Source organism: Mixophyes fleayi, chromosome 6, assembly GCF_038048845.1.
Source record: "Mixophyes fleayi isolate aMixFle1 chromosome 6, aMixFle1.hap1, whole genome shotgun sequence".
NCBI classification, from domain to species: domain Eukaryota; kingdom Metazoa; phylum Chordata; class Amphibia; order Anura; family Limnodynastidae; genus Mixophyes; species Mixophyes fleayi.
Window position 1 is genome coordinate 15,397,328 of NC_134407.1, and position 20,295 is coordinate 15,417,622.

The 20,295-nt window shown below is 40.1% G+C and overlaps 1 protein-coding gene across 7 annotated transcripts in view; it reads right to left on the reverse strand.

Moving 5' to 3' along the window:
- Nucleotides 1-20,295, reverse strand: part of LDB1 (LIM domain binding 1) — a 199,626-nt gene that overhangs the window by 141,602 nt on the left and 37,729 nt on the right. For 2 of the 7 annotated variants that reach the window (XM_075215903.1, XM_075215902.1), the window contains exon 1: nucleotides 7,641-7,903. The exons of 1 other annotated variant lie outside the window; for it this stretch is intronic. In XM_075215903.1, coding sequence (XP_075072004.1) covers nucleotides 7,641-7,665 — 25 coding nt within the window. In that variant the 5' untranslated portion in view covers nucleotides 7,666-7,903. Of the gene's footprint in view, nucleotides 1-7,640; nucleotides 7,904-20,295 lie in introns of those variants that run through there. 4 more of the 7 variants (XM_075215904.1, XM_075215905.1, XM_075215899.1 and 1 more) reach the window with 3 other exon arrangements.

A 20,295-nucleotide genomic window follows, 5' to 3' on the forward strand; every position in this document is an offset into this window, starting at 1 on the left:
GCCAATCAGAGCATTAGAATGTTAAGAGCAACAAGAAATATTTCAGCTCAACTTCTGGTTGTCATTGTGTAGAGACAGTGGGAGGGGCTAGGCCAACCAGTGGCCAATCAGAGCAGCTAAATGTTAACAGCATAGTAGTGATAAGATATCCCTGTCATAATATATGACACATACTTGCTTGTCTTAAATAAAGATAATAAATATATTTTTTCAGTTTACTTGATTATCCTCATGTAATATCTGAGGACTTTCCATATTACATGTGCGTCCTCCTGAAACTTTTATTAAATACATTGCTTTACCTGCCGAGCCTTTGAGTTTTTGCCAAAGCCTTTATACCTACTAGTTGTCTGCAAACCATTAAATTAAAGATGTGTGAAGGTGGGGACACCTGCATGTCTCTTTAATAATATCTTTTTTAGACAATAAAAAAAAAAATGTTAACTTGGCGACAGTGCAGATGTCTGGGGATAAAACAGCATGGCTGCCAGGCTGAGCTGCTCTTAAATTGCTGGACTGGAATGACAAACTATTCTCTGTTGGCCGAGCCATTCCAAGATGCCTGATACCAGATGTAGTCTAATACCGTATTCATCTTCCAAATGAATAATTAAAAAAAAAATTGCATTTTTGTAAAGACCATCCTGAGAGTCAAAGTTTTTTTTGTTTCAAACATCAGAGATTAGTTACTGCTCGTAGACAAAATGTGATTTAAAGCAATATGCGAGGAAAAGTCTATGACGTGAGTCTCTTTGAATGTTGTGTCCCGGTGGGATTGATTAGTGTGTGATTTTCGTGGAATTTCTACTGGATCAGCTTGTTTTTTTGTCTTTCACAGAAAAGAATTTCAGTGCTAAATTGGCAGCGGCTATTTGCTCTCCTCCACCTCCCTACTTTCAAGAGGAATCACAATAAACTGGAAATGAAGACTTTGTCTTACCGGACGTACCGCCGATAGTGGGAAATTTATTTATTTAAATTGTTTTTTGTTTGGCTTCATTTAGCTTAATAAAGTTATGGAGTTCAATATAAAGTGGATGGGTGTGTTATGAAAAGGTTGCTTAGTAAAATTGCTCTTCCCCCCCTCCCTGAGTTTAACACATTGAGCTATGGAAAGACTGGAACACAGCATGAAATAAATACATAGGACCTGATGTAGAGTTGGTTGCAATTTACACTGAAATCGTAAGTGTAAATTGCATCCCATAATTAACACAGGATTTGCAAATTGCACAGACACACCTCTTCATCTGCCTTATGGTCCGGTGTGCATTATAAACTTAGTCACAGCGGCCCTGTAAAGCAGATAAATGAATGAATTAATGTAAAAAATATTGTGCTTCTCCCCACCAAACAGCACACGGGTTGGTTAAGCTGTTTAGGAGGGGTACACGCTTTTTTTTTAAAAAAAATTGAATTATTTTTTAACTTTCTTTTAATACAGCAAGGTCTGATGCACCAGGAGAAAGCCCCTGCAAAAGATACATCTCCTAGAGTCCTATCTGTGGCTGCTTTCAACTCTCTTTCACTTTACATTGCTAGGCTCACCCACTAACTTCCTCGTTCCACCTCTCCAAGCGCAGAGAGCTGCAAGGGCGAGATCCGCCTCAGTCTGAGTGCAGACTATGACGGATCCTTCGCTTTTTGCACTTGTACCCAACTCTACATGAGGCCCATAGAATGTGCAATGCGTGACCACCTGAAATAGACGTATTTACCGAGTCTTCCTTGTACAACCCCATACTCTATGTTTTTGACTTGTGCAATAGTTGTCAGGAATGTTCTGTCCCAGACTCGGACACTGAGCCTACAATTAGATATCATCACTATTTATTTATATAGCGCCACTAATTCCGCAGCGCTGTACAGAGAACTCACTCACATCAGTTCCTGCCCCATTGGAGCTTTCAGTCTAAATTCCCTAACATACACACAGACAGTGAGAGACTAAGGTCAATTCAATAGCAGTTAATTAACCTACCAGTATGTTTTTGGAGTGTGAGAGGAAACCGGAGCACCCGGAGGAAACCCACACAAACACGGGGAGAACATACAAACTCCTCACAGATAAGGCCATGGTCGGGAATTGAACTCATGACTCCAGCGCTGTGAGGCAGGTTTGATATGATCATTTGAAATTATTTAGATTTTAGTAAATAAACCCCCATACCACCACCTAAAAAAATAAAAGTATTATTATACTGATTATTATTATGAGTTACAAGGTCTCACTCTGATACGTGTGTGCATGTTTTTACATGTATTCACACAAATATCAACTTTAAATTTCAGTGTACAAATAAGCTATCAAGTATTTGTGTGTTACATGAAAAAACAGTCAGTATTTAAGTTATGTGCAAAACAGAATACTAATTTGCACCTCTTGCATTGTAACATGGTTTTGTCCAGGAGACTTAAATAAGAAGTTTCTTAAGATAAGATCCTTAATGAATCAGGCCCCTAATGTTTATTGTATGCAGAATGGAATAATAATATATGTTAGAAAAAAGAAGAAAATTAAATTCCTCTTCCAATCAAAGATAATTTTCCCCTGAAGAGATGTGGATGAAAATACTGGTGGCTATTTAATAATCTAAAAAAGTGAAAATGTGTAAATATAAAAATACAAAAGCTTAACAACCAAACATTGGCTTTCATTGCCTAACTTGGAACTAGATGGATCAACCTTTTTGCTGATTGGTTGCTGCACATTTGTAGTTGCTTATTAATTCCTTCATAATTGGGAAGTTAAATAGTTAATTTTTTACAACACAAAATCTCTTTTTTTTCCAGTCCTGTTGGTTCTGGGGATTCTGGTTTTGCAACAAATAAAAAAAAAAGGTTTAATGCGACATAAAACTTAGTTTTACCTTCAAAGAGTAAACAACAAGGGCAAACAATAGCCATATTAGCCCATGTGACTGACCAGAAGCCGGTGGATTTTTATGCTGGCATTTATAGTTTCACAATAGCTGAAGACAATGTATTTTGGGGATTCATCCTTCCAAGGGAGAGACCACTGAGCAGGTGCAGACCCCCACACACATGTTGAGAAGAGCAGGGACCATAGGAACGGGTAGACTGGCATTGCCCCTATCCTCCAGGCCCTATAACGACAGTAGCCCCTGCAGTACTGCTAGTTCTGGCACCGGCTACACCCCTACCTCCGTATTAGGGGATTCAGCAGCAGATTATAATAAATGTATGTGTTACAGACAATTGTGCCGAGTGGTACAAATGCGTTGCAATGTTGTATACCATTGGCACAGTGGTTAGCATTGCTACCTAACAGTGCTTGGGTCATGTATTTGATTCCGACAAGAGCCCTATCTGTGTTGAGTTTGTGTGTTCTCCCCATGTTTGCGTGGGTTTCCTCCAGGTGCTCTGGTTTCCTCCCACAGTCCACAACATACTGGTAAGGGTAACTCACTTCTGTGTGTGTTAGGGAATCTAGCTGTAAGCTCCAATGGGACAAGGACTGATGTGAGTGATTACATATTCTCTGTACAGCTCTGTATAATATGACTGGAGCTATATAAACAATAATAATAATGTTCTGTAATGGAGCAGACCTTGCAGAGTTAGTGTAATACCACACTGGTAACAATCACAGCTGCCAATTGCAGCAAATATGTTCCCATAGCTATCCATTTATTGTTATAGAAGGAGGTTACAGTTGCGATTCTCTTGTAGCGATCTGCTGGCTGCTGCTGATGACAGCGATTTAGCCCAGCAGATAAAACTCTACTGGAAAATGCAGCTGCATTGAAACCAATGATATCTGACTATTACCGGGAGCACAGACATCCACAACTGTTCAGCAGCCATCTGTAACTGCACGTCAAACCTCACAATCACCTGAAAGACACTCGGGGGTATATTTACTAAACTGCGGGTTTGAAAAAGTGGAGAAGTTGCCTATAGCAACCAATCAGATTCTAGTTGTCACTTTGTAGAATGTACTAAATAAATGATAACTAGAATCTGATTGGTTGCTATAGGCAACATCTCCACTTTCTCAAACCCGCAGTTTAGTAAATATACCCCTCTGTATTTAGAGTACTTATTTTCAGCTGCAGAAAAATTGCTGTAAAAAATTGCTCAAAAATCGCTCATGAATAGAAAAACAGCCGCTGACCCTAAATTCTAATTACACCCAGGAATCTGGCAGCTCACGCTGGTGTCTGTAAATCTGAAGATAAATAAGTTTCTTAAAATCTATCCTACCATAGATAATGCACGTTATTTCTGTATCGGGACTGTTGTTAGTCTAGTTGGATGCACAGTGTTTTTGTAAAAGAAATGACTGAAACACAACATCCTTGAAGGATGACATTGTAAGCACAAGTTAAAATAGGATCCATAAAAGCTTCCGCCAGAACTGCAAGTGAAGCAAAGCCCAGTGTGTATGAGGGACAGTGAGAAGAGAGGCGTCTGTGGGCCCTGCCATAGATTAACCATCCAGATGACAATGTACAGGCCTCTATCAGCCAAGTCTTGTTTCTAAAAACAGCCTGTTTTACATTTTTCTACTATTCGTGTTAATTTATATAAAGATACAACACCACTTCTACAAGATATTAGGTAGTGTTACCTAACTGTTATGCTGAGAACAAGACAGAGCTCGGTTATCTCTGGAATAAAACAATAGTATTCCCACTTCTGAGAGATGTTCTATTGAAAAGTTACATCCTGGTAAACCCAATGCTCTGATTGGCTGTTAGGGGTAGTTCCGATGAAGTCTATGGCTGATACATTATTTCTCTGAAGCCAGGAAAGGAGCATAGATGCTCTCTCTTGTTATCAGATGTAAATATGCACAGGGATACAGTGCAAATAAATGTTACTCTAAATATATATTGCCTTACAAAGATAATATATCACTTTTTGTGTTTTGACATGAGAATATCCTTTTGGCAATTTTTAGCTGGAATTGTCTGTACGCAATAAACTGACTCCGCCCACTTCTTTGGTGTGAACACATCTCTGACGTGTACAGCGGCACGGGTGAGTCTGTGGTGTATGACTGGCTGCTGCAATGTCACAAACCATCAGGCAGTGACAGTTCTTTATATAACCACGGACAGTACGGTCTAATCCCCAAATTATATATTGCCAACAAAACTTTGCAGGATTATTCCAACTGTTTTTTCACCTTCTGATGCCTTTCATGTGTTGCCTTGCATATGCCCTCGTGCAACTTTAACTAAATGTACAGCTTTAGCTTCCCTCTGTGCCTTTTGGCCATGCATTTATATCAGGCAGTGCTGTTTATTTGTGTTGCCCTGGGATATAACATAAGTCTCTACATTGGATATAATTATAGCCAGAGAGCAGCTTTGTGTCGTATCATGGGTCAACAAAGAATAAACAACTCAGATTATACAGATGATATAAGTGCATGATTGAGATGCACAGAAGGCAGCTAGAAAAGCAGCGTATTTAGTGAGATCTGAGAGGACACGTACAAGTCATTGCGTTAAAGTCACCTGAATGTAGAATACCTATGTCATGAGTTTGGAAGGCAGGTGATGTTTAACCCACAGCCTGACCAGATCCATACCCAGAGTAAACCCACACGCTCACAGGCTGGACATCCCCGCAGAACACAAACATGTCATTATTTATCAGTAATCAGCCACAGCTCTCCATAGTAAACACAACACAAGAATCTAGTGCCTGCAGGATTCTTAAACTTGTACTCCCCAATAGCGGGCAGGAACACAGAGCCAGTGTTTACTTATGGAGGTTTAATATCTGCGCACATGACAGCGAGCAAAGCAAACAAACCTTCTTATTGCTTTCACTGAAGATCCCACTTCCTTGTTTACAGCAATCACTACATATTATAACTTCTATTCAACACATCACATCGTACATGATTTCATTGAATCAGTATTTCACATACTTCTTTACATTTGTCCCATTACTATGTAATAAACAACACTACTCTGACTATACACACATAAATAAATCCTTTGCTTTCAGTACCTGCACCGCAGCAGCAAAATAACCATTTATTTACTTAATCCTTCCTATTTTAAATAAACACTTACACAAACATTCTCACTGAAAGGTGCCAAGCAGCATATTGTTGTGAAATTAACACAACATAATGAATCTTTGTTTCATTAAATATGTAATAAATTGTGTGTATATTAGGCAATGCCTTTGTGTTACTAGGAGAGCACTGACCCTGATTATTAATCCACAGTTACAGCACTTTATCAGGAAACAACCCCCCCCCCCCCTACAAATGAAACATGATTTCCCTTATTTAGTAAGATACTATGTTATTAGAGCACCAAGGAGGTAATAGTATGTGTGAGCGGTGTGAGCACATTTCTTCTGGATCACGCCGTAACACTGTAAACTAACACTTCCCGTAGACGCAGGTATTGTAGTTAAGCGATATAGTAACACTACGGTATAAGTCACAGTTTTTTGGTCTGAACTAAAGTAACACACTGGGAATGGCAACAATTTGTGTTTGTTTACACAGGTGCCTTACACAAAGTAAACAATTGAAATATAGATTAATAAAATATTTTGGTACAATATGCATCACCCTTTTAGAAAACCTTAGTTAGCACAATCTACACACTGACTCCCCAAACAAACATACAGAAAATTTGTTAATGCAAACTGCTGAAAAATCCTTTCCCAGGAGGTGTGTAGGATACCTAGTTAGCTGCTCAGATAACCCAGCAGCCACAGCGTTAAATAACCTGATAATGTCTCCTTGTCTTTCCTTCAGAGGTGGATAATGGGTCCCTGCAGACACAAGCACAGCACATGCCACGCTGGAAAGGTGTCCTTGTTACTAATCGTGGTAAGAAATATGTTTACCCGCACACAGTGTGCCCCGGTCTGCTATAACTCAAACAGCCAGGCGGCTAAAGGGACTTGAAAATGTATCTTTAGTGTTCTTCCAAACAAATGTCAGCCTTAGAGTAACCCCTGTATTAATAACATTTTAGGGTTTTGAGCACGGTGGCGATCAACAGGCAGTCCAGCACTTGGATAACTTGGTGGTACCTTGCCTCTCCAGCACAGTAAGAGTTAAGTAGGAACAGGAGAGATCAAGGGAACGTACAAGCATGTCATTCAAACCAGGTCCAAAATGGGTCTTTCACTGGCTCTAGGAACAGCAACAACCTTTAGTAACCTCCAGTGGGGCACAGGATTTGGGGGAAATATGACCTGCGCTTGTACGGTTATATGACCAGACAAATGCAACACTGAGACATAATCATGTGCGTCAGTCAAGGCTACAACAAGCACTATGACAATTTTTTGTTCACACTAAATAATAACCATTGTCAAGTTCTTTTAATGAGTCAATTGCTATAACCTATGACCTAAGGTCAAAAGTCCAGAGGCACTTCTGATTGGCTCCTATTTAGGAACTCTGGGAATTTTTCGTTTCCCCCCCACCAACCCTCTTCTAGTCCAAAAATAAAATAAATAAAAACTAAACAAAAAGCAGGTACTTTTGTTTTGCTCAAATTTTGAAGCAGCAAAATAAATTGACTCCATGCCAAGAAGATACAAAGGCCCAGTCTCCTGCACCAAACCCCGACGTATCTTTAGCTAATTGATTTCAAGTTAATTAACAGGGGAAAAAAAGAAGCACTTACCAGGACATGCGCAACCCACTGACATCTTCACATGCCTGGTCTGGAGACGTGCAGGTACTGGTTGTCCACAGCTAAGGCTCCTGGCATAAAATGCCCTTGTGAAATCTCTAAGAACAAAACAAGCCCCCCTAAAAGGCAGAAATTGGGCCTCAGAGGAAGCAGGCAGAAGGAATTTTATTCTGTCTGTATGTGTGCGTGTGTGTATGTGTGTCTCCCTCTCTCTCTCACTGCTGGCAGTACTGTGGTTTATTAATATGCTAATTGCAATGCTAGTGGGAGGAGAAAGAGCTTGTCAAAGTGACCTGAGTGAAAGAGAGAGGGAGAGAGAAGGAAGAGAGAGAGGAAAATAGAATGGGTGCACTGAATAACAAGTATGTGACGCAGATATATATAATGATACTGAAAAAATAGAGGGGGGGAAAAAACCCCTTTGACATGCTGATTACCCCTTTGATAACCAAGACATGTTTGATTGGAGAGACTTGGGAGAGGACGGAAGAGAGACAGGGAGAGAAACAGAGGGAGAAGTGGATGAGGGTGTCCTGCAATGAGACAAGGCATACTGCATCAGACTGTGTTCTCCTCAGTTCCATATTGTGTTGTAATAGAGGCTGACAGACACAGACAGGCAGTACACACGCAGCAGCAATGAGAGAAAAGAGAAGCACCGCTGTAGATAGTATACATGCAACAGTGCTTCATGAACCACTTATATATATATATATATTCGACAAGCCATACTTGTGCCATGTCATTTTTTTGGCTGCTCTGATGGCATTTAGACTTTGTGGCAGTGCACGTCAGTAGTGTAGACAGACATTAAGGATTCTAAGCACATAAATGGTGCCCAAGGTGTGCTACACCAAAAACTCCTCAAACACAGCACTCAGGGCTAATGTCAACTTGTTCCTCATCTTTTCCCTCTTCTCCCAATCGCACCCAAAGGAGCAGGTTGACGTCAGTTAATTTCGTCATCTACGGCATCACCAAAATGTTTATCTCCTGAGGTGGTCACGTGCATTGCAGCAAAGTGACTTTGTTGCCTGGCGCAGGAGATGCAGATGAACTCTGAGAACTAGTCTTCATGGGGACACGAACGCTTCTCCAGAGCATAGGATGTTACTCAGTGCAGGCTTGTAGAAGCTGGATACATATCTCCAGTCTTGGTAAACCTAGGTCACGATCCCCGCGTGGTATTGTTATGTCATCCCACAGCACAATACTATTGTATGCACATTATGTGGTGTTTTTTTGTTTCTTAAAAAACTTATTGAAATATCTACAGCCTAACCGGGCAAAATGTATTTTCTTTTTTAATTTCAAAGCATTCTATTTTTCATCCCTATAGGAATTTCGGAGCATTCTATTTTTGTCTAGGCTTGGACATTCCACCCCATCCCGCAGTTCCCCTGATGTCTTCTGAATTCCAGCGATGATGTCCTAGCTCCTGCCTAGGAGGACATTTTCGGACAAACAGCATGTTGTAAATCAAAAATAAGACCGAGATTGCTGTATAAGAGATCGCTAGATCGAGAAATATAATGAGGGAGCAGCCAGGTAGGCTGGAATGACAGACCCAGATAAGTAACATTCTGTCACAGTATATCACTTGTGGTCTTGCCCCAAAACTGAATTTCAGTTGTGGGTAGAGTTACCCTTTAAGATCATTCATCATATATGTAGCCCTTATCTGGATTTTTTTCAATTTTACCAATTACTTTCTACAGTGAGGTCTGCAAAACTGAACAAAATATTCTAAGAGAGATCTAGATAATTATCTAAACAGTGAACCAAAGCCTCCATCCTTTTAATCCTCCTGCCTATGCAGCCAGGAATTCTGCTAGTCTTACCTGCTGCTGACTCAATGATATACATACAATTGTCTGATATTGAACCCCCAAATCAGTCTTCTCTGTAGCTTTAACCATCACTGTACTTCCAATACATATACTATGGCTGGGATTCATTCTCGTCAAATACAATCATTTACACACAGTGGCATTACCTTGCAGCTACAACTATTTTGTCCATACCTCAAGCACAGTAAAATTATTTATAACATTAAATAGAAAATCTTTTTTTAAATAGAAAATCTGAATTTCACTCCATCTCTTCAAGTGTTTCATTGTTTTTAAGTAACCAATTTGATAAAGACCCACATTATGCTTAGGTAGCAGACCAGGGGGTAAATGTATCAATCTGCGGGGCAGATTTAAAACAGCAGTGTCTTTAAAGACAAGTTTTGGCGACTTGTAGAGTGTTCAGATTGATACATTTACCCTCACATCTTGGCACATGCTTGGAACACCTAATGATTGCATCTGTTGCTAGTTTGTCCACACATGTAAATGGGCAAATTATAAGTCATTATGATGGTTACTAAAATGTACTAGAAGAATTCCTGATACTTGAAATAGGACTTCTGCCTGAAATCACTTGCTAAAAATGAAGAAACACACTGTTGCTGCCACTTGATAGAGCGGTTGCTAGACTGACAGTCCTTAGCAACATGTGTAACCATGGAAACAAACTGTGGCCCACCCTGATGGTTTCCATGGTTGCTGAGCTTGTTTAGGAGCATTAGTCCTTAATAACCTTTCTGTCAAATGGCAGCAATAGTGTGTTACTTCATTTTTAGCAGGCGATTCCAGACAGAAGTCCTATTTCAAGTATCAGGAGCTATTCTAGTAAGTTCATACAGACATAAACTGTGCAAAAATTCATAGAAGCAAATCAAAAATTAGCTTTGTCCATTCTACTGCAAGGTAACTGACTTATGAAACAAAGTGCCTGACTAGTTGCTATGCGTTACTGCACCTATGTTAATATCTACACCTGGTTCGGAGGAAGGGCGAACACTTATCTGCAATAATGTTATAATGTCAGATCCAGTTACTGCCATAACTAGTCCTTTGTCTACTTAGTGCAGCCTTAGCATCTTACAATATCCACTCTTCACTGATCTACTATACAAAATGGCATTCTGTGTGTTTATGAAGTGTGTAGTAAGTATACCAATAGTGTTGCATGGATTTCGAAGATCAACCCAACTGACTCTACTTAGTTCTTATAAAAAAAAATAATTGAAAAAAATAGTTAGATCCTGACTCAGTGAACCTCCCAGTTCCTAAACTCTTGAAATCCGACTCCTTCGTGGCTACATATTTGAGCAGATCTGGCTACAGGAATGAATCTGCGTGCTGAGCTGCTGAAAACATTACATTCCTGCACAAACTGCATATAGATGGACTGTGCAAGCACAAAAACTGGCTGGACTGATAACTCTGAACATCTGCACTAGGCTGCCAAGGCTTTGTGTTATTCAGCCACCTCAGTAAATCCCTAAAGGCACCCTCTGCCTTGCTATCTCATTGGGAAAAGGCAGGGCTAATTATTTTCTAACTCCCCCGCTGCTTCTCTGAGACAGAGGGAACAGCTTAGAGGTGAGGTTACTGCTTGAAACCAATGAGATCTTCTGGGCCATGTTTTCCCCTCCTTCCTCTCATGAGAGCAATTATAGGAACAAGAGAAATGCAGTTACATTTATCTGTCAATCTGTCATATAAGTATACAGCATTTGCTTTTTATTTGTCATCAATGGCATTAAAACATTCAGAACCCAGTGTCTCCCGACAAGGACAGTAGTGTCCAAATTCTGCCATAATTAGTCATCCTCATCGGCATGCTGTGGATTTTAAATCAGGGGGTCTGGGATGGAAAATGCTAAGCACTTATTAAATTAGATATACAGGTTTTGTTGTTGCCTGAAAATGAACCCTTTGTTGTCAGAGAAGACTGCACTGCAATCCGTTAGTGGTTTGCATCTGACAGTAAAGGGTTTGCGGAAGATTGAGAGAATTAGAGCAAAACTCTGTCCAATGACCTGTTTTAACTGGCATAAAGCACGGAAAGATCTGATAGAGAGGAGCAGTAGAAGAACACAGTGGAGAGAGCTTGCTGACACAAAAGACAGGAGCTCTTGTCATTCTTGCAACGGCGATTAGAAGGGGGGGAATGTGCAGACATGGAGCGGGCATCAGAAGATGTTCATTGATGCAGCATAAGTCAGTACTTATAGATGAAGAGCACATATGTCTTAAAGCAGATGCTGCTATGTGCACAATGGGCTTCATAAACAGGTGCTTCCAAAATGCAAATAAAAAGTTATTAGTGTACGCGGTAGCTGGTGCATTATTTGTGTAGCAAAACAGTCATACACCATAGGGGTGATTTGGATGATTTTATGCAGTATATATCAGGTGAATACAACCTTTGCTTTTCCAGTGGTTGTAAGAACTACAAATTCTAGCAAGCCCAGGAAGGACCGATCGGATCACATGGGGGTCTGTTAGTATTAAGCCTGCTGTAAGTTATAAGTAGGACCAGGGCAAAGATTAAATTATTATTATTATCTTTTATTTATAAGGTGCCACAAGGGTTACGTAGCGCCGTACATATGTGGGTTCACAAACCCTTTATGGCCAACTCGATCTGTAATGAAAAGTGCATCATATTTTCTGCGGGAGGAACACAAGACAATACAAATTACATTTTCTATTGTGTTCTACTGGTACAAGTTATACTGTGTGAGGGTTTTGTACCTTTTCACAGCTGCCTCGGAGAAGTTCAGAGTCGTGTTAGTTACATATAGTTACATAGTTGTTTAGGTTGGGGAAAAAACACATGGGTCCGTCCAGTTCAACCTTTTATCCTGAAAAAAAGCCAGTTGATCCAAAGTTGATCCTGAGTAAGGAAAACAAAGCCCTATAGTCCAAATTACATTCAGAAGGAGAAAATTCTTCTGGATCCCTTACTGGCGATTAGATTATTCCCTGGACCAACATGTGTTTCCTGTACGTTCTACTAAAGACTAGTTTTGGAGGTTGATCTAGGTTTACTGCTAAAATCACATGGATTAGGTGTAAATCATTGTATTTTATGACTCAATCAAGGATCTCTTAGGATCACCTAGGTCATGCATCTTACAGAGGGGATTTCCTCTTGCAAGGTCTTTTGTTTTCTTAGGAAAACAGGGCCAGACATATAATGAAGCTTCATTATTGAAAATGTAGTGGTGGTCCCCTTGTCATTGTAGGCTGAAGGCAAATGCTCTTTAATCCCCTTTATTAAAACAGCCCTGATTTGTGTAGATTTCCCTTCAGTCTTGTTGGACATCTGATTGACCAAATACAAGTAACTTTGAGATGCCGAAAGCTTGATTCAGACGTGGCTGCGTGCACTTGAGTTTGGCACATTCCTACTGTTTATGGACTACAGCAAAACACCCCTTCTCTGCCCTGTTCTCTCCCTGAAATCATAGGCTGAAGTAAGTGTTCTTTGTGTTCGAAGACGGAGCAGACAGGGCTGCGTTGACGGACGTACCTCCTGGTTCTAGGCATGCGTAAAGTGATTTTGGCGCACGATACACTCAAAATTGGCAGATATGCGCCTTGATGAATCAAGCCCAGTATGTCAACTCTAGCCCCAACCCCCAAGCTAGCATTAACAAGGACAAGTTAAACCTAAACGACTTGCAACCAAAGACACGCAAGTCTCATACTGGGGATAAATAAGAAATCTAAGAGTAAAAAATTACCTCTCTATGACTTTAACATGAGTACATGTTGCTTTGATGAACATTGCTGATTGTGAGCATCCGCTCTACACTACAAGTAAGAATTGGATCAATGATGTATAGAGAGCAAGGTACAACTTGCAAGTGAAGTCACAGTATGCATCCTCACATTCAAGCACTCAGTGACACATCCGACCAAGAACAACTCTTCCATTTATGTAGCATTTTTTTAAATAGAAGAAATACAAATTTTAATTACTCCTTATTATATGTTTAGTAGTTTAAAAGCAAAACCATAATAGTTAATAATTTGCTGACAGCCTCCAGTGCCACTAACACTGTAGGCAAATCAGAAGTGATAACCAGACAAGTAGTCATTATAGAAGCGTAAAAAGAAAGAAGCAGGATTGTGCCCATCCCATCACTCATACAAATCAACAGAAAATTTTTGTATTAAAGTAAAACACAAAGGGACTGATGCAGAGTGGGATGTATGCAAGGATGCACAGTATAAATCGCTCTTCAGAGAGCAGGCGCACGCATATGCGCCTAGGCAGACCTGCACGATTCTATCTGTAATGGCAGAACAGGGGAATTCTAATGTAGGTAAGTACATTAAAGACATTTACATAAATGTAACTCATACAGACCTGCTGAGACACACAAATATACCGGTTATGAGCGTATCTTCTGAACCTAGCCGGTGATGACTTATGATAAGCCAGGTGCATATGATGCCGATGCTATGGAAGCATAGGGGCGGACATACGCTTGTTTTCTGTGCTCCTTTTTTAAGAGTAATTTACTTCTATTTTGCACCCAACTCTGCATCAGCCCCGAAGTGTCATTATTTGTTATATCTGTTGCTACATTAATTCCAAAGTGCAGGCATTATTAGCAAGAATTATTAAACTAATTTATACATTTTGCTGCCCCTGAACACCTGCTGCCTGAGACGGACGTCTTTCTGTCCTTACAGCACAATGAGACAAATCTTTACTTCATGTCAAAAATGAGTTTTGTACTTTCAGACCTTTCATTCATTGGAGCCTTCCTGCAAGTCAGTATTCTTGGGGCTCAACAATTAAAGTCTGCTCAGAAGGGGAGTTACACCCCTGATACCACCTCTTTCAAGTGAATTATGTTTTTACTTTTTCTCCTGAAATACTGCTTGGTTTGGCCTGAAAGTGAGGGGACATTGAGACTGTCCTTATGTGTAACTTTATGTGTGAAGCTTTTTATGACATCGTTTAGTGTATGCCTACAAATTTACTCTCTCCATCTTAAGCCAATACTTTTAAACAGACCTGCTCAGCAGAGATTCACATTTACAAAGCACTTGCAATTTGTAATAAACAATAAAAGAACGGGAAGCAGGCACCTCCCAATTCTTGACTAACCCCAAAGCTAAAATATAAATGACAGAAAATCCCCATAAAAAATTATCTGGATGTAAAAGTGGTGTCTGTTGATGTCCATTTTCAAGTTTTGTAACTTTATAACAGACTGAGACTAAATCTATCATCTTATTTTAGACAGGGCCACCAATAAGTGCAGGTGATCAATCCCGCAGTTGTATTAATGTCAGGATGACCCCAAAACTTGAGAGTTGCGAGCCCAGATGAGAAGAAGAAAGATTTGCAGCAGCTAGTGAATTGTTAAAATACCAATGTAGCCAATTGTTGGGATACTTACGGATGTAGCAGAATACAAGACAAGAAGGATCTATGACATGCAACGGCTCTCTTGGTCCAGCAGATCAAAGACTTGTGAGGGAGCTTCCGTTTTAACATAAGGTCGAACCATGAAAAGACGATGTCCATTGGAATACTGGAGATTTCAATGATCTATGAATATTGTAATAAGATAATGTGCCCCTTCCGAGAGATGTCTCCATGTCTCTAAGGCAAGTTTAACAGTCAAAAGTTCTCTCTCCAGTGGAGTAGCTATTTTCAATAACGTATAATTTCTTGGGGAAAAAAATCCATGTGAGTTTGCAAGAAAGATATGGTTTCTGGAGGCTGCACTTAAGATTTACCCTAAACTAAGAGTTGTAGTGGGAATATAAATAAATGATGATGATGATGATAATAATGGAATAGTGGAAAATAATGGGATAGTAGTTTTGAATACCTATCAGCAGTAGTTGGCAAAGAAAACGGTGCTTAGCCGTCACACATGGGTTGTGGCCAGTTCCAAAACGAAGATTCTTTTCATGGGTCGACTTGAGAATGGATCTTGTGATTGCTCAAAACACACTTTAAATGTTTGGCATATAAACCGTTCTCCTGAGGCATTCAGGGAAAAAATGCCATTACTAAGATGTGAAACCAGATCTGGGAAGTAAATCAAGATATCATTTAGATAAACGCTAACAAGTAAAATTGCATTAATACAATGTTGAAAAACATCCACTGCACTACAAGTCATGGTGAGATATTAGTATTGGCCATCATTTGTGTTGAACACAATTTTCCACTTGTCAGATAATATTGTATACACCTCGTATACAGGCCCGTAAATAGATTTTTGAAAAGACAGTGACTTCACAAATTCAATAATTTTGGTGATTTTGTTTAGGCTCCTGTTGTCAACATAAGATCTCAGAGAATGGTCTTTATCCTAAAACGAATAACTCAGCTCCAGCAGAAAGAATACACATGGGCTTCAGTCTTGCATTTATAAAGAAAAAGCTCAGGAAACTTTAAATTGTAAAGGAGGGGAGCACTAAAGACCCAAAACTGCAAAGAACATGGATGTAACAGGGTGTATCTTATCAAAACACAAAGAACAGCAACAAAGGACTTTACTGTACTTCTAATCTATGAGTGAAAAGTGTTATTGGGGCCATGGTAGCCATAGTAGAATTGGATATAGACACTTTCAAATGGCATATAAAAAGTTAAAGGAAACTATTTTGAAAACAGATTGACTGCTTGTCACACGCCGGTCCCATAGACAGGTGCCGGCACTGTGACTTTCCTCTAGGAACTGTGATTGAGTCTACTCCTGTTACTGAGACACTACTTTTACACAGGTGTTCCTTGCTACCTTGTTCTGGATCTCCTCCCGATTCTCATTGGATCTGGAGTATTATTTAAACTATCCATGGTCCTTGGCTCATTGCCTGTTCTTTGTGTTACTCAGTCTGCATTAGGTTCTGGCTGCCATTACTTGACCTCCCGTTTGTCCTCTGCTGAACTTCTCGCTGCTGTTACCTGCTCGCTGGACTACTGCTATCTATGGCCGAAGTACCTGTTACTTGTAGTTCCACGCTGGTCTGCTGAACTTCTCGCTGCTGTTACCTGCTCGCTGGACTACCACTATCTACGGCCGAAGTACCTGTTACTTGTAGTTCCACGCTGGTCTCATCTGATACTCCTCGCTGCTGTTACCTGCTCGCTGGACTACTGCTATCTATGGCTGAAGTACCTGTTACTTGTAGTTCCACGCTGGTCTGCTGAACTTCTCGCTGCTGTTACCTGCTCGCTGGACTACCACTATCTACGGCCGAAGTACCTGTTACTTGTAGTTCCACGCTGGTCTCATCTGATACTCCTCGCTGCTGTCAAACCTACACGCTGAACTTCCACTGTGAGTTGATTGCTGCAACTGTGGCTATTCCTTCACACCTGTCGTTTGTACTTCCATGCTGGGTTCAATTGAGACTCTTCCCCGTTGTTAATCTGCACGCTGAATTACTACGGTCTGCTGTCAAGGGTGCCTGTCACTTGCAGTTCCACACTGGGCTCATCGGATACTCCTCTCCGCTGTTACCTGCATGCTGAACTTCTTCTGTGAGTTGTCTGCTGCATCTGTGGCTAGTTCTACGGCCCAAGTTTCTATGTCTACTCGGCTGATTCAACATTGCTATTTCTTCATTGATAATTCTATTACTGAAGATACCTGTCATCTGTAGTTCTACGCACGGCTTGGATACTCTTCGTTCCTCTGCTACTTCTAGGTAACGAACTGTTTGATGTTTCTTCTGTTCATTTTCATCATTTGGGATTGTTATCTGTAGAACCAACTAGTTCAACAATTATTGCTTTTCCATCCTGAGAATCATTGTGATACCTGTAACCCACCTGCTACGTAGAATCATCTCTGTCTTTGGATCAGCAGTTCTACATTATCATTCTGTCGGGACTATTGCTGTACCAGTGATTTACATTTACTTGCTGTTTGTTTTGTTATTGGATCCACGCATTCTCCGTTTATCATCTTTACGTTTGAACTATCGTTTTACTCATCCCATGCAGTTGTCAAGAGTTACCAACTATGAAGTAGCATAATGTGATCTGCATTCTGCCTGTTGTCCAAATTGCCGTGTGTTTAGTATCTGCCGATATATATATATTCTTCCATTTCTATTGTACCATCAGTCAATACATTATTCTGCAGCATTACTACTATCTCCAGTGTTTTATTACTATTATTACTTAAGCCTGTGAGCCGTGAACTTTTAATCCTGTGATATCAACATCCTCTGCTTCATTGTGTGTTGCCTCCAGTAGCCTCTGTTAAGTCTTGTCTGGGAGGCCGCGACCTGCGGAATAGGAGCAGTGGAGTCCATATTCCCTTGCGGGGATGCCTGGTGAATACCTCCTATCCGTTAGACTCCGCACTCCTGGGCAAGTCCTATATAGACAGAGGCAAGGGATCTACAAAACCATTCAGAGTCGTGACACCGCTACCCTGAGGATCACATTTCCATCAATAGCAATAATGAACAGGAACTTCTCAAGAGCAACAAGTAACTTTTGTACCAGATCAATGCTAAATGAAAGTACAATGTGCTCCTGAATCCAGGAAAGCAACAGAATGAAAAGACACTTCAGTGTAAGATCAAAACAGGAAGGATCCGTTTAGATGACACATTGATTGGAGAGCTGCTAGCATTGCCTACAATGTCCTCCCCAGAACCATCTAGGCTTTGGCAAGGTTACCCTTTGTATAACAGAATAATGCTGAACACTTGAACCCTAAGCTGAACACCTAACACCCAGGCTACTAGTGCAATGCACCCATAGCAGTCCCCTCTCCCTTGCAGTAGATACTTTATTGCCCCAGGACTTCAGCAGAGAGCATTAGGCAGAAAATTTCTCCCGATGCAACATCTTTAATGATTTTACTAACAACAACAACAAAAAAGGCCTGATCAGCATGTCGATTCATGTGTACACACTATACATGTTTTACACAATTTACCTTCAGATCTGTGCTCTTCATCTGTCATAACCATCGGCTGAAAAGATTGAAAGCTATGGTCACTGCCAGTCATGAGTGCATACACACTGCAGAATTGGAACAACATTGTTCCATCGATGAATAACATTTTAGTCCAATTTAAAAATGAAACGAAACAATATGATGTGGTGCTTTGATGTGATACAATGGGCTTTGGAACGATAAATGTTCATCGTTGGAGCGGACACACTAATGTGATATTGGGGCAAACGGTTGTTTATCAGCTGAAAACCCTGTAGAGTTTACCCAGCCTTAGACACTAGGAAGTAGATGGAGACAAGGCCAAGAGACAGAGGACAGGACAATGGCAAGAGAATACTAGGGACCATGGAACAACTGAAAACCAGAGGTCCCGGCAAGGAAGAAAAGGGGACAGATTGGATAACACTTACACTAAGGGCTGTGCAAGACTGGTAGAGGAGGTCAAGAGACAGGCCAATTTCAGGGATGGCAACAAGAATCGGTAACCATATCCAGATAACAGGTCATGGCAAAAAGTGAGGTTCAATACATGGTGGTCGGCATCAAGGCAGACTTTGTCTGCAAAATATGTCGGGGAAAATACTTCAACTTTAGATAACTTAACAGGCAAGAAATGAATGATAAAAATGTGTCTGCATCTCAAGCCGGGTCTAAGAATCATTTATGAATGCATTCAACTTCAGATAGATAAAATTGATTCAATCGCAAGGGTTCATGTCATGTCTGGGCCCACACCCTGTCAATTAACATCAGTGATCAGGCTACCATGCTCTTCATCTACAGCAGTCATGTTCCCTTAACACAAGATCTATTTACTGGTTCTCAGTTGCCCCCAGGGATACAGGGTACCACACTTAAGAAACCACAAGGAAATAGCAGGATTTAAATAAAAAAACACAGAAGACAAGACCAAGTTCAGGCCAAGTTCAGCAACAGTCAGACAGATGCAGCATCAAAACAGTAACTAGGATAATAGTCCAAAGCTGACGCGAAGATTTCTCGCCTCTGAAAAAAAACACGATTCACAAGGAGAAACGCATAAGGCTGTGTTTGTTGGACATTTTTTCTATTAATCTGGCTTTAAGTGATTTATTTGGGGACACTTTGGTAATAGTGTTGCATCAGCAACATTGTTATCCCATTTATATCACTCGTCACTGTGTTATGTTACTACTGCTGGCTAATTGGATTTTGAATGTTAACAGGTTTTCCCGAGCCCCTTGGATCCCCATTTGAATCAGAGTATGTTACATTCCATGCAAGAAACAACCAAACCACCTTCCGATATTAATCAATCACATTATATCCAAAGTTGGATATATCAGTTCAGAGGATTCTGTTCCTCTGAATGTTATGAACATGGCTTTACAGGTTTTGCTATATGTGGGAATATAACTACTCCATGATATAAGAACTAATATTATTGTTGGGGAACAAAATCACTCCATAAGGGAAGGGAATTAAGCTCCAATGTTTGCAAATCGCCAATATTCAACGACTTTGTCAGCAGAATTTAAACTTGCCTTTAAAGACATTACCATTTTAAATTTTGCTGACATCGTCAATTTGCACAAACTGGAGCTTAATACATTTACCCCCATGAATTTTATATGTTAAAATATATTTAGCCAGATATTTTTGTAATGGTATATGAATGAATATTCTGACAAACCTAATTGCCAATAATTAACTATTCTATTTCTAATTCATATTTGGTATGTTATATTAATAAATGTAATTATATTATCAAACCACTATCTTAATATATTAATATTTTAGATTGGTTATTGGAGATTAAGTTATTGTTCTATAATATGAATAGTGTTATGCATACCAGTGCTGCTTACC